This window comes from Botrytis porri, assembly GCF_014898465.1.
Source record: "Botrytis porri strain MUCL 3234 chromosome Unknown BPOR_003, whole genome shotgun sequence".
Taxonomy (NCBI): Eukaryota; Fungi; Ascomycota; class Leotiomycetes; order Helotiales; family Sclerotiniaceae; genus Botrytis; species Botrytis porri.
In genome coordinates, this window is record NW_024066077.1 from 3,064,069 (window position 1) to 3,078,349 (window position 14,281).

A 14,281-nucleotide genomic window follows, 5' to 3' on the forward strand; every position below is an offset into this window, starting at 1 on the left:
CTCTTTGATTCGTGTAAGCAAGTCAAGTCACATTATTAACACAGTAAATATGAAACTTTGTGCGCAGCAGATATGATGGGTTGAAATAGTATTTGATTTGATAAGAATACTATGAACAATCCGCTGTTGTCCTCCCAGTGTCATTGACGCTATTCACAAACTACCGCCGTAGTCTAGACTGCAGAAACTCTCGTCCTTAGCGGCAGTCACTTCTTAGAAGTCGAGACTTGTGGCTCGGTACATATCACAGATATGGTTTTATCCCCACAAGTTAAGATTGTTCAGGATCATCTTCGGATCCTGACTCGCTGCCAACCTCACTATCGTCTTCTATCTCAGAATCTTCTTCCAGTTCTGATTCGGTTCCATCTTGTGTTGGCAAGCCATACTCAGACAGTTCCTCCAGCTCTCGCTGGATCTCCTCTGCAGTCGTGGTGTCACGATTGCTCAATGCGTGATGCAATGCTTCGTAATCGTCTTGGTATTGGCGAAACCAAGTTTTCAATGCATACAATACATTTAGCAGTTGCTCGTAGTTACTGAAATCATCATAAATTAGCATGTTTATCATTTTAAGTTGAATGGAAAGGGTGTGACTTACTCTAAGAGCCAGATTTGGTAATCTGGTGGTGCAACTCTGTCTGCTTCGATACTGTCTGCTTTCTCATCGCAGAAGTCGATCTCTTTGTCTATCTTTTCGATCGCAAGTTCGCATTGATTGATTCTGTTTGGCAATGATCCTGTGATGAGTTCGTTCCAAGATCTACAATCTTCGCGACGTTCTCTAATGTATTGATCGAAGTCGATTTCGAACGCTTCGATGAGGTTGTTTTGAGCGTTTTGGAGAGGGGTAGTTTGTGACATGTTTAATTTCAGGGGATGTTTATGTTTCGAAAGTTTGTTTATCGAGATGTTGTTTTTTAAAGGAATAGCTTTCTAGAAGAGTTGTTTATGGAGATTGTGAGATAGTAAGGTAATCTGAGTATTTTAGATTGTTGGGTATGCTGTTATCTTAAATCATCGACTATGTAAAGAACATGGAATTGAAAAGTTTTCATGGCCGGAGGATCATACATCCTTAAGTAACTAACTATTCATTCTTACGGTCAGCATATCACGGCTGAATTGGAAGCGCGAGTTTAAGAAACATGATATAATTAGCGACCGTGATTGCTTGATTTGAATCACGGTCATCTCATGAGTATCCAGGCACATGTGCTTCTAAGAATAACTCTTTCCGGTTGATACGGTCTGGCTATGAATGGTACGTACCACAATCGGTTCTATATATAGAGATTTTGGAGTAAAGACAGCTTTACGTGATGATTCAATAGTGGTCAAGATAGTGAAGCGCATCTGGCGATAAGGTCTAGCTTCCCCCGCTAAAAACGCTGAGCTCCGTTAAAGACAATCTTAGAAAGTAACGGATAACTCCTAGTCACACTCACATATCTTATTATCGTTGATAGATTTATCATTAATGTAGGAAGAGAGGCAAAGTCGGATAATTCTGCTGCTCAGTGGCAGAAGAACCACTACACTTCTTTGCAGAGGCCATGGGCGACAAAAGTTACTTACTATTCGTGCGAATTATGTGACAGCTCCTCAGAGCTCAGTTATGCTAAAGCACCCAATTTATGATCTCTGCTACTCAAGTACAGGTAAATTGCATACAATGTTATGTATGGCTAGAAGCGGTCAATAAGCAATTGACAGGCTCATTGATTATGCTATATATTCCTCTGTAGCAGATTTCTGTGCAAAAATTTTGCGCATCTAGTGATATCTTCTGATTACTAGCCAAGATGAATACTCACTCAAGTAACAAAATATACAAATAATCAAGTCACAGCATTGGAAAGTACCCGTTGTAGGTATTAGATGATTGAGATGTTAGATTTACTCTATTAACGCCATCAAACCCTTCCGCAGTCATTCTTACTCCCAGCACTCCTGCCACGCTCTCAAACAGTGCTGATAGGAAAAGCGGTATGGTTGAGGTCCACCCAGTAGCTCGATTTGTCTGATTCCTGCCAACTCCGTCATGCTCGCCACCAGGTTATTTTGTTCTGCGACTTTACCCTCTGTCGCTCGCCAATCAAACATGTCCAGGCTCTAGATCAAGCTCTTCTTCAAGCTCTCTGGCAGTCTCCCAATCTCCATTGCGTCTAGCGGTCTGTAGAGCGCGGTAATCGTCTCGAATAACCTCGTACCACTGGCGCATCGGATACATCAAGACCAAGAGTCTTTCGTACTCCCTGTCGGAATCAAACTTCAGCAGATACCTTATGTCAATGGGTTTGGAAATCCTACCTCAAAAGCTCGGCTCGAGCATCCGCGGGCAAGCTACTCATACGTTCAATGAGGGCTTTTCTGCGCTCGATAAAAACGATCTTCAGGTGCAATCTATTGAGAGCACAAAACGTTTGGAAGACTCGATTGGCTATTGTTCCATCAATTGCATTGTCCCAAAGTTGAAGATCAGCCACCAGGTCTGTATGATATTGCTCAAAATCGATTGTGAGCTCTTGGATGTAAGCCGTTTGAGACATAGCTAGGACTAAACTCTAAAAGAATAAGAGCACGAGCTTGATTTGGAGAGATTTTAATATGAGGTATCGATGGATTTTGACTGTGAGTATGTGGGCAAGTTTTGAGAGTCTCCGTCGATGAAAGTTCCTCACTATTGATTATCTAGCTACTCACGAATATAGCCAGCACAGGAAATTCCTCTAAGATTTAGCGCAAAGTACAGAACTACCTGTGCCTTCAAAAATTGGCTTACATCACCAATGTGAATCAGAGATGCCTGATCTCCAGTGTAAACAAAGATGGCTGATGGGGAAATAGTGAATTGATGAGTGCTTAGTATGATTGCGCAAGTTTAGGGACCAGAATTACAGTAGAACCTTGATAGTTACAACTAATTTCATTCAGAGATGCCTAAATTGTACTATACCGCACAGCAGGCAATGATGAAAGAGTGAATGAATGTCTATTGTTGTAGCAATAGATCTAGGGATAATCTATTACGGGACTAAGTGTCTTGAGAACTGATTGAAAATAATGTAAGCTACAATGGGCGTAGTTGAAGATGAATCATACACATGAAATTGAGACAGAAATCTGAAACCTGTATATAGGAGTAGCAATGTCTTGCAGCTAACAATTGTATCGAAAGGATGGCCAATATTCAGCCTTGCATATATTTAATATTTTGTGATGTTATTGTTTAATCCTCCTATACATGGTGGTGTGCATAACAAGTCTTCTAAACTGACACAACCTTCAAACTTCCCATCAAGTTATCACATCACAACTTATGTACTGTTCATATTCAAACAATCATTTACATTCAGAGAGAGCCTGGTTAATGGAAATTTGAGCTTCAGTCTTACTCATTGATTGTTCAACCTTGTTGGCCACACATTTTTGAATAACCAATGATAAAAAAAGAAAATATCCTTTACTAGTGCATCAAAGCTTTTCAAATCGCAAGCATTTCATTGGCGTTTGGATATCTTTATAAAAGAGGCGCAGCAGAGATTGATAATATGTGAATCTTTGAGTGATCTCTTCTTTAAAAATTCTTACTCAAAGCTGAGTGATTACCTTCTGAAATAGTTCTTTGTAAGAGCATTTCCTAGTCTTTTGATTGGATATTCATGGTAAAAGTCAGTTATTACAAATCAAGCAGAACTGCAAAATTATATTGTTTAAATTTATGTTCTAGACAACAACAATATGTAAAAGATGACTGAAAAGTTTCAAGAGAAAAGAGTCAATAATTCAAGTAACATAATGAAGGAGAAGGGGGTTTCTTTAACGAGAATAAACGAGAATGAGTAATCTTGGTGGAGCAGCGTCGAAGCGAGAACTCCTAAAAAATCATCAAACAGCTTCGAAACACAAGACAAAAGGAACAATACTCAAGCAATTCGAATTCAACAGTTGAAAAGTTAGATTAAAATCTGGAAAAAAATATGAAGTTTGGTTTCTCGCGAGAATGAGTGGATTACTGCATGAACTTACATTTGAACTTTGAAACTTTGCACCACATGACCTGAGTTTCAAATTATTTGATGCCTGAACCTCTACTACAATCTCCCATCTCACAAAGATAAGAGTTATTCAAAGCTAAGGAAAGGCTCAAACAGGTATAGGAATTGATTTTGGCTGTGTCATAGATACAAAGAAACCAGAGAAGACCATAACCGTGTTACCGCAGAGAGAACAAAATACATGAAGCCGTCCATCTACCAATCTTTGTGCCTTTAAAATCCATATCAAGGAACAAGGGCCAATCACACAAGCAGTGTTCAGTATGCTCAATCTTTGCCTTGAACCAAATCATTCTTTACAGCCTTCGTCTCCTTCCTTGTGAACTGGTACGCTAGGCTCTGGAAATTTCTCTCGAGGTTGACGAAGCATGCTTTTTTTGACAGGTCCCTTCGGATTTGTTTCAAATTCGAGGCCTTCCATCTTTGGCAGCAAAGAGGGTGGCTCGCCGAGCTTGAGACTTGTTGAGAATGGGTTGCGGGTATCAAGCTCTTCGGAGTTGATGGTTGGAGATGGTATCGTAGGGATTTGCTTAGTGGTAGGTTGCTCGCGGAACTTTAAGAGAACCCTCTGTTGGTCGTACTCGTCGAGTAATTTCTGGACAAAAAGAATCGTGCGCAGCAAATCCTGTTGGACGACGCGCATGGCTCTAGAAGCAGTATTAGTATTCATAATATGGATTGAATCAAGAGGGAAATTGTTGAGGACTACGTACGCAAGTTCGTCAGCTCGATCCGGCGCACTGAGTTTCTCGATATAAGAGTCAACCTCTTTGATCCGTGAATGCAAGGCTGGTAAAAGTACTGAGAGGTACTTCTTTCTACGGGGGTACGACAATGTAAAAAGTTTCTCATTGACCATGGTGATGCCACCGAGGATTTGTTTTTGAAACGTCTCAACGAGGCTTGCGGTGGGTGTCTTGGTATCCATGAAGATTGACGAAAAAGATGAGATACTAAAGCCTATTTGCGGAAGAAAATATGAGCTTGAGACTCTTAAGAAGTAGGTCAGGTCGGTGTTGGGAGGGAGGAGCTGAGTGGGCAGACGAGAGATGTATTTATTCAGTGATTTGGCAAAAATTTTCCGTTCTGAATGCTTCTCGGTTGGTTGAGTGAATGATTTGATGAGGAAAAATAAAGTGGGGGTACGTGTGGTATACTCTTAATGGAGGCTGTTTCCGTGAAAAGGCGAACAAAGAGGAAGTTTGACCTTTGAGAGTAACTCTGATATACGAAAAGAAAAGACTGTATTATATGACTTTACAAAAGAGCTCTGGTGGTATCGTGTGCGCCGCTCATTCCGTACGGCAACTATCTAAGTGAGAGTGGTAGCGGTTACAGAAGGAAAGAGAGAGGTCTCATTCTCTGGGAAGCTTTCAACGGGGGCGCAATTAGAAATGTATCAGATGGTAGCCGATGTCAAAAATATGGAACTGACAATTCTAAATGCCTGAAATGAAACGCAGAGGCAGAGTCTATAGGTACAAATTATTGCAGCTCTTCAATGTGGCCTAGTATTTTGACAAATGAAGTCAATTCATTTGTTATTATTGAGATAATAATTCTACTTCCTAAATATTGATTATGAATGATCGAGATAGTTCCAAAGATGTTGAATCTCTCATCCCGCCGCAAATAATCGGGGCTTGGAAATGCAAAGTTCCAAAGATAAAAGGGCAAAATGCTACGATGAAGCCAGAGTCTAGTGGTAGGCTGCCTCTCGGGCTCCTAAGATTTCCTGATATTGATATTCCTGGAGGTTATACGTCACTTCTGCATGGGAATTCGACGTTTGAAAAATATTTGGATGATGATGTTGATGTATATTTATACGTGATGAGCTTGGGATAGAATTTGAAGAGTACAAAGTGTACTCCGTATGACAAATGAAAAATCTTTTACAATTATCTAACCTTTATTCAATAGATATGTATGAAACCAAATCCGCCTTACCATTATGGTGCAATAAATACCATGACATACTATTCAGAAAAGACTGTGTTTTGACATATCAAAGCCTTGAGATGAGGTAAAAAATCTCGTTAACATGGAGAGCAAGTGATTATAATTTTTTCATGACAACAAGGCCCCCAAGTATGTATCTGCCACGCAGTATTTGATGGAAAGGCTTTCAACTTTATACTTTACTACAATCCCAACTTCCTGGCATTCGCCGTAGCCCCGCGAACTTTCTTCTCTAATGATTTAACGTCAATAAGTTTGGTGTATTTATTCTGGGGAAATTTATCATGGTCGCGGAGACTCTATAGGTAAAGAAATTGTGAGTAGAGGTCTCGCGAACCTATCTATACCACACAAACTAAGGGCACAGGACTCAATGACTTACAAGTGTGCTCCCGTAACTTCCATGGCGTATCCCGAGATCTAGCATCATTTCTCTTCTGCTCTCTAAGCTTAATTCCTCACTTGTCGCTTCGGATAGGAAATTCTCTACCTCTTGGATGCGAGCCTCAATATTGCTGCGCATGACAGTAGATTCAGCCATTAACTCCGAAGCAATGCTAGATGATGAAAAGTGAGCATTCGATTCTACTGATGACGCAGACTTGTGAACGGGCTACTTTTAGACATACCTACTCTTTCGTCCCCAATTTTTGTCGTTCGCTGGCTGCAGTTTTCTCATGAGAAATAAGTATTCCTCAACAGTTTTGATATCCACCTGAAACTCTTGACGATGTTCGTTTAGAATCTTTAATCTCGCATCTAGACTATAACGAAAGAGATTATTCAAATCTCTATTGACCACAGCAATGATTTGACGATGCTTCAGGACTACCAATTCCAGCTCGAGTGGAGCCTCTCCCGATTTTGGACGATTTTTAGAGTGGGATTTGACATTCTGAGGTTCACCATTCTCATCTTCAATACCATTTCTTCGGCTTTCTACCGGGGAAACGGGGGTTCTTGTGTATCATCAGACGCTCGAGGGACTTTGTTCGTGTTCTGATGGCATTGATGGCTTCACTTTGGGTCATTGCATCATAGTCCTGCGAAGTTATTAGTATTTATATGCGAATGGAAGTCTTCTTGATATGTTGATGCGTACCTTTGTTGGACACGATTCCCGATCGTTATGAACATTGGAAGGCATGTCGCAAGTGATTTTGCGTGAGATGATAGCTTTCGTTTACTAGGGTGTTGTAGACAATAATTCTGAGAAATTATTGAAACTAATGAACGAGAGTATTTTGAGGAACGTTTTGATAAAACCAACAACAGTTTAAGAGGGTGGACCAGCTTAGACGACACCAAAATTTATTCACATGAAAGAAAACACCCATATATAGATAAGCACATCAAGATCCAATCAGTGTATTAACCCGCGCTTAGCCGTAATCGATTTGATTATTGCTATTATTGCCGTATCACATCTGCTGTATTGAAACATAGGAGCAGCTAGGAGCGAATGGGCTATGTATTTGAGTTTTTAGGGGCTCATCCGCACGGACCATGTTTTAGAAGCTGTCGTATATGGATCGGCTAGCTGTAGGGCACCAAATAGCAACTACAAATACAACATAAGAAAGATATGGAAAAGCTACGCACAATAAATCCTCGAAATTCCCTTTATTATGTCATAATAAATGGCGGGCTTTAAATTCAGAAAAGAAAAGCCAGCATTTGACAGAAAAAGTGATTCTGGAAAAAAGGAGCGCACCTGCTTTTACACACCAGATATTAAAGCCATACATCGAAAAGACAATGAGATACATTTCCTCAGAGTTTTATCTTTCACCGCAATTCTCACAGCAATCATTCTACTTGCATATTTTAGATGGAAAATTGCTCGACTCGAGAAGATAATGAAGATCAAAGATGAACACTACATCGGGAAAATGACTAGTGGAGTGGTGTTGACGGGGGAAGATGGTTCCTTGTATGTCCAAATCATGGAACAGTTTAGGTCTCTGATCTATATTATCGCGATCTTAGTCTTAGCGATTACCTGGTGGTGAGTACATATATTTGAGTCCGCAGTCTACTCAAGGTGTATTGACTAATATAATATTGAAGTATCAAAATTAGTGAATATTAGTTGCTAGTTATGACCCAATTTTGGAAACTTGATCTCACCCCTTATCTGTATGCTAGAAGGCGACAAGGGCCATTTTAGATCGATCTATGAGCTAGTATGCTGGACCAGATATTCAAAGAAACTCGTAGTTTCAAGAAGTCAGTACCTGAGTCTATTCCTTTGTATTAGCGATGCCAGAGCTTCTTTCAAACGAAGAACTCAACACGGTGAAATGCCAAAGAACCTCGAGCTTGATCAAGAGCCATCACCTACTGAGGTATTAATATATTTCTAAATGAATTTTTGAGTTTATATATGGTAGGTAGGCAGATACTTTGGAGATAATCTATTCATCATCACAAATTCCTATATAATTCTTTTCAACGACGACTGAGTTCATAACTTCCTATGCAGTGCTATTCAAAACCTGTCTCGCCCTGTCTACAGTATCTTCAGTGAAAAAACAGAATTTATTCAAAATCTAGTATTGATAAATGGGAATTGATAGTGGATAATCTAAAATCTGATGAAACAAAAGTTCTCGGGTGAGAATAATGTCGACCATTAGTTTTCTTAAGAGATCACTTCACGTCACTATAACGAACGATAATATGAAGAAAGAATGCACTATTCTGATGATATCTCAATAAATGCATGCTCTTGATGCTATGACGATGCTATTTATTGATGCTATAGACACTAAGTATAGATAAATTGAGTAGTATTGGCAGTTTTGGCTGAATGCGACTGCTAGAATTGACATCTCTCCTGACTTTCAGTCCATCCACGTGTCCCAATGAATACTGACAATCCCACTACTCACAATTATATTTTACGATAACATAAAATGATACAAGATCGTATTGCCGGAGTAGAAAAGATGGCTTCGAAATGATAGGTACTTCAACCTGCTTCTAAGATACTATCTCAAAGGAGTTCTTCGCTTCCATCTATTGTATTTTCGGTATCTTGAGGTAATTTGGTGTTTTTATTAGGACGGCCACTATGAATCCAAGTTAAAGATTCGATAGCATCGCCTAGCGCGGCGATGAACTCGCCAAAGGTCGCTTTGCTCAGGAGGGGTGTCTCAGATAGAGATTCAGTGATTAGAGCTGTGGCAGAAGCCACAACAATTTTTGGTGTCTCAACTATTTTCGAAGTTTTGGCCTAATTTAACCACCGGTTAGAGAGATATCTTTTGCTATAGTATGAATGATGGAATACTAACCAAGTTTGGGTATCGAGTATTCTCCGAAGCGATTGCTCTTGCCGGCTCTTTATTGCCAGGATTGACTACTATTTCAGTAGGGGAAGCATGAAGTCTAAGGCCGTGCAATCTTAGTTTCTCCGGAGCTGGCTGGAATAACTGATTATGGAGTCCTACTAGCTTGACGTTGTGAACAGAGCGAGTGAAAGCGATAGGGCATTGATTGTGAGTCAGGAGGGCAGCGATAGATTCGCCAGCTCGAGCTTGGGGAACCATTCGGAACATTCTGTGAGTCTATGAAATCAGAACGAGCACTTGATTAGAAGGGTTGTTGTATTGGTGTTAGGATTCGTTGGTAAAAAATGTATTGTTAATGGTTTTACAGTTGTAAGTATGTGTTGAGAAATGATCTTGTACTATAGAAGCAGATATAATTTTGTTACAACGAAGGAGGGCACAGCTCTTTTATATTAAGACACAGGAATCTAGAGCAAAAAATTTCAGGCTTTTGATTGTGTGAATGTGGGACCTACGGTAGATCATTGTACTAAGTGACTCATCAATCAAATGCAAGGCAAACCTTATTTGCCTTGATATTTAACGATATTCAGTGCCAATCAAGCTCAAACACCACAAAATAAAGGCGTTTTACTTTCAGAAATTGGCCTGAGCATAGATACCACGTTATATCTCTTCATCTATAAATATATAAAGTCAGTTATAGATACGTCGTACCTACCATTACTAAGATTTGTAGCGAATATCGAGAATATGAACACTCCTGGGCTTAGCGCACCAGTTATAATAGGGCGAACACTAAAAATTAACATTGATTTAGTAAATTCCTAGACTCACTAGCAACCCATAGTCCATGGATCACATGATTATGAGAGTCGATCACCTTATCATTGATTTGTCAAGATCCATCTGACAGACGAGACACACAACGATGTGTGAATATGGGGAAATTTCGTTGATAATCTATGACCTCATATTAAACGAATCGATGACTCCGTGAAGGTTTCTATATAAAAGAGTAAATTTCAGATTGACGGAGATGTTTAATTTACCAAATATCTCACACAATTTACTGACTGATATTCTCATGAGCATCCTATTATTGAAGTAACGTAAGTCATGGCGTAATGCGTCTAATGGCGTAATGCGTCTAATTGTGGGGGACCACCCCATCAAAAAAGCAACAATTCAACAATGGTCCGTCGAAAAAGTTTAAAAGTGCAGGAAATGGAATCTCGACTTTCTGAAGCAATATTAGGAGTTCAAAATGGAAAGTATAAGTCTTCATATGAAGCTGCAAAAGAACTGGGGCTTTCTAAAGATACTGTGACGCGACGCGTCAAAGGGGGTTCATCGCGTTCTGAAGCACATCAATCGCAACAGAAACTTTCTGCTGTACAAGAGAATGTACTTCTTAAGTGGATAAAGCAATTGACAATTAGCGGCTATTCACCAGGCCATCAGTTGTTAAAAGAATTGGCTGAGGAGTTACGTTCAAAACGGACTTATAATTTGGATTGCCCCTCATTTGACTCCCTTGAACTCCCACCACAACACCTTCTTGGTCATGAATGGGTTCCACGATTTATCAAACGACATCCTCATCTTACAGTTGTTATTGGCCATCGAATTGAATCTGTAAGAATGGATGGTGCAATCAGGGAAACATGTAGTATTTGGTTTGACACATATCAAAAAGCGATTCAGGATTATGGAATTGAAAAGAAAGACGAATATAATATGGATAAATCTGAACATTCAATTAGGACAATAGAATCAACTCGAATTATTATCGATTCTACACTTCATACAAAACATCAAGCACATCCAGACCATCAAGAGTGGATTTTAATGATAGAGTGTATTTGTGCGGATGGATCCATTCTTCCACCACTCAGGATTTTTAAAGATAAAAATGTCCTTCAAAATTGAATTCCGAAGGAAGTTCTTAATAGCTGGTTCTTTTCAGCAAATACAAAGGGCTGGACAAGCAATCTTCATGGATTAGAATGGCTAAAACGCGTTTTCGAATCTGCAACTTGTGCAAAAGCAGGTGGCAAATATCGGCTTCTCATCTGCAATGGCTACGATTCTCATATTAGTGGAAGCTTTATAGCTCACTGCCTTCAAAATCGAATTGTACTTCTTATACTTCCTCCTCATACCTTGCATTTGCTTCAGCCACTTGATGTTGCGGTTTTCAGTCCATTGAAAAAACGGCTCATTGCAGCACTTTCTGATTTGAATCAAGCTCAACTTGTACGAATACAAAAGATTGAATAAATAGAGGCATATATTAAAGCTCGAGCCGACATATGCCATCATCAAAATATCGAATCGGTATAACGGGGAGCTGGATTACATCCATTTAATCCACAAAGAGTGTTCTGTATATTGGGTCGAGAGTTTACCCCCGAAGTCGAAATATCCAAAGAACCAACCCAATTTGATATTTTTAACCAAGTCTTCGTCAATAGCTCATCCCCAAATGTAGCAATCTTACAAACAGCAAATAACCTTTTAAATTCAACAATTGAAAATGATACGACTCTTTCAACCCCGGTTCGTCAATACATTCGAAAATTGACGATTGGGAGTGAGCAACTTCGAGCTCAAAGTATTGTTCATCAACACGATGCGAATAATTTACGAGCTATTATGAAGAAACGTACGATACATAAGAAAGGAAAGAGACTAGTTTTGAAGGGTCATTTTCATATTTCTACGCAAGAATTATGTGATGCAGTAGTGGAAGTCGAAAAAGCTACTAAGGTACAGACAATGAAAAAAGGAAAAGGGAAAGGGAAAGTAATTGAATATGAAACTGAAACTGAAGAGGATATTGGAGAAGAAGTTGAAGATGAATCTGAAAGTGATACTGGAGATTGTATTATAGTTGATTGTTGAGTAATTGAGATTTTAATAGAGTGGTTCCCCGCAATTAGACGCATTACGCCATGACTTACGTTATCAATCATAGACTAAGCGAAAACAAAACAACCCGGCTACTGTACATAAACTCGCTATTATTCCGCATATTATGGATAAGATTGCTGTCTCCAACTCCAACCACAGTATCCAAAGAAAGAATCAAACATTGAGGAGACTTCAGCAACACCTTTGCATATACTTCTACCTAATGAACTTGGTATTTCTAGACATTTTCAATCACGACTCGTGAATCATGGCGGACAACTTGACTGATAGTCTCTGAGAAAGTTTGTAAGTTGCTCATTATTGAAGATTTTGATTCGGTTGGCTGGTTACTCTCTAATGAGATAGTAGTAGTAGTAGTAAATTCATAATCGATTCGATCTATGTAGCTATGCTAAGACCATGCGATGCGCCTGTATCTGTGTCTAATTGAATGAAGTAGATAGGAAAAAGATATAAAAACCTACCCGCCCCCTCTAGTGAGATACAATAGAATCTTTAAAGTTACATTTAGCAATAGCGTTATCACAGTCATCGCTCTTGCCGAAATGCTAGCACAGTACTCGCCGTTCTTCGAAGACGCAAGCAATTTTGACAGGAAAATCAATACTCTGTCCATCAGCACATTTGTAATGAAAAACTATTGTGGCCGAGGACGAGGGTTGATGGTGGAGGCATTCTTATATACTTGGTACATCGCCCTATCAAATTTAACGGGTTTACTCCAAGACCAAAACGTGTTCTCCTATCCGGAAGATTCTTGTGGATATAATCATCAAACAGGGCATCGATCATTATCATTTCTATCAGAAACTTCGCGGTTTGCTCGAGGAGGGTAGGCCTGTAGAATTCCACCAAGATTTGGTTGATGAACTGATGCGGAGCTTAATTATAATCCATCAAATGAGCCAAGGCATTGACTAAAAGTGTCTCAGTGTAGATGATCGGGCGAGACGCAGGTTTCACTGTCACATCCATGGATCGGGGAGAGGTGCCCTGGACTTGAATACAGTGATCCAAATCCTGAATGGTAGAATTACTGGAGGCATAGGCAAGCCCTTTGACTGGAATGAATTGAGCGGGAGCACATAGAGAGTTCCGTGAGTTCACATTAAAAGACATAAGTTATTATATTGCTACACAACTTTAGTTGTCGTGGGGTTTCAGGGGGATGTCGCGCCAAATTCAAGGTTGATTTATTCAGAGCAAGGACACACACCGTGTGCACATGAGTTCGCAAAGCTGTTTGATTGGATCTGTGATTAAAGCTATGATCGGACGATTTTACAAAAATGAATAGAAAGATTTCATTCCTTAGTTTCTTTACGGTAAAATGTTGTGACCTGTAGAAGATTCGTTAACTGTAGACTACGAATGAATATAGAGGACTTTTTTTTTTTTTCGAAAAACTAGAGATGAAGACTTGATGGATCAGGCTCAAAATGAAATGGAAAGTACTTGGATCTTTACTTGTCTCCCATTATCTAATACTTTTGAGTCTTGACTATTGTGCCTTGAAGAAATTTCGCTAAGGAGAGTCAATTGCAGAAGATACCAGTTATTAAGATGGACATTTGTTGAAATATTAGAACATTGAATCAATGTAGGGAAATAGAACTAAACTTTGTAGGTTATTTCTTTTCTTAGTCAATGTGCTTTTAGAAGAGAAATTGGTTTCTTAGGGCTTTTAATCTCTCACTCCCATAATTTGAGCTGCAGTTTACGAGCCAGTCGCTTTGACTAATGATGGCAAGCTAAACAACAATTTTGATCTATAACAAGCATGAAACGAATTATTTTAGATGAGTAAAGATTAAGCTTTTGCATTCATACAATTTTCCCTTGCTGAACTGACAGCAGAAATTGATCCAATTTACGACAAAATGATGGTGATATATGTTGGTTTTAGGAGGATACGGAAGACGTAACACCCACGTTTTCGTAGCTCCTAAATGTCTATATTGTATTCTGTCTAAAGGGCTAGCTATGTATAGGAAGTTGTAGGTCTTATATAGACGCTACAGAAAG

General features: G+C 39.4%; 6 protein-coding genes across 6 annotated transcripts; 1 reads left to right on the forward strand and 5 right to left on the reverse strand.

Moving 5' to 3' along the window:
- Nucleotides 1–271: 271 nt before the first annotated feature.
- Nucleotides 272–864, reverse strand: EAF01_002918 (uncharacterized protein; the record flags this gene model as incomplete). Its single annotated transcript, XM_038911172.1, has 2 exons — nucleotides 272–539; nucleotides 602–864. 2 exons carry the CDS (start codon nucleotides 862–864, stop codon nucleotides 272–274), a joined length of 531 nt encoding a protein of 176 aa, XP_038774094.1.
- Nucleotides 865–2,098: 1,234 nt separating this feature from the next.
- Nucleotides 2,099–2,552, reverse strand: EAF01_002919 (uncharacterized protein; the record flags this gene model as incomplete). Its single annotated transcript, XM_038911173.1, has 2 exons — nucleotides 2,099–2,258; nucleotides 2,314–2,552. 2 exons carry the CDS (start codon nucleotides 2,550–2,552, stop codon nucleotides 2,099–2,101), a joined length of 399 nt encoding a protein of 132 aa, XP_038774095.1.
- A 1,798-nt stretch (nucleotides 2,553–4,350) lies between these two features.
- Nucleotides 4,351–4,989, reverse strand: EAF01_002920 (uncharacterized protein; the record flags this gene model as incomplete). Its single annotated transcript, XM_038911174.1, has 2 exons — nucleotides 4,351–4,708; nucleotides 4,775–4,989. 2 exons carry the CDS (start codon nucleotides 4,987–4,989, stop codon nucleotides 4,351–4,353), a joined length of 573 nt encoding a protein of 190 aa, XP_038774096.1.
- A 1,216-nt stretch (nucleotides 4,990–6,205) lies between these two features.
- On the reverse strand, nucleotides 6,206–7,170 carry EAF01_002921 (uncharacterized protein; the record flags this gene model as incomplete). The annotated part of the gene is made up of 5 exons (XM_038911175.1): nucleotides 6,206–6,322; nucleotides 6,406–6,580; nucleotides 6,653–6,958; nucleotides 7,011–7,066; nucleotides 7,126–7,170. The coding sequence occupies 5 exons, from the start codon at nucleotides 7,168–7,170 to the stop codon at nucleotides 6,206–6,208; spliced, it is 699 nt and encodes a 232-aa protein (XP_038774097.1).
- Nucleotides 7,171–7,663: 493 nt separating this feature from the next.
- EAF01_002922 (uncharacterized protein) lies at nucleotides 7,664–8,147 on the forward strand (the record flags this gene model as incomplete). Its single annotated transcript, XM_038911176.1, has 2 exons — nucleotides 7,664–7,956; nucleotides 8,123–8,147. 2 exons carry the CDS (start codon nucleotides 7,664–7,666, stop codon nucleotides 8,145–8,147), a joined length of 318 nt encoding a protein of 105 aa, XP_038774098.1.
- Nucleotides 8,148–9,021: 874 nt separating this feature from the next.
- Nucleotides 9,022–9,586, reverse strand: EAF01_002923 (uncharacterized protein; the record flags this gene model as incomplete). The annotated part of the gene is made up of 2 exons (XM_038911177.1): nucleotides 9,022–9,261; nucleotides 9,323–9,586. The coding sequence occupies 2 exons, from the start codon at nucleotides 9,584–9,586 to the stop codon at nucleotides 9,022–9,024; spliced, it is 504 nt and encodes a 167-aa protein (XP_038774099.1).
- Nucleotides 9,587–14,281: the final 4,695 nt, after the last annotated feature.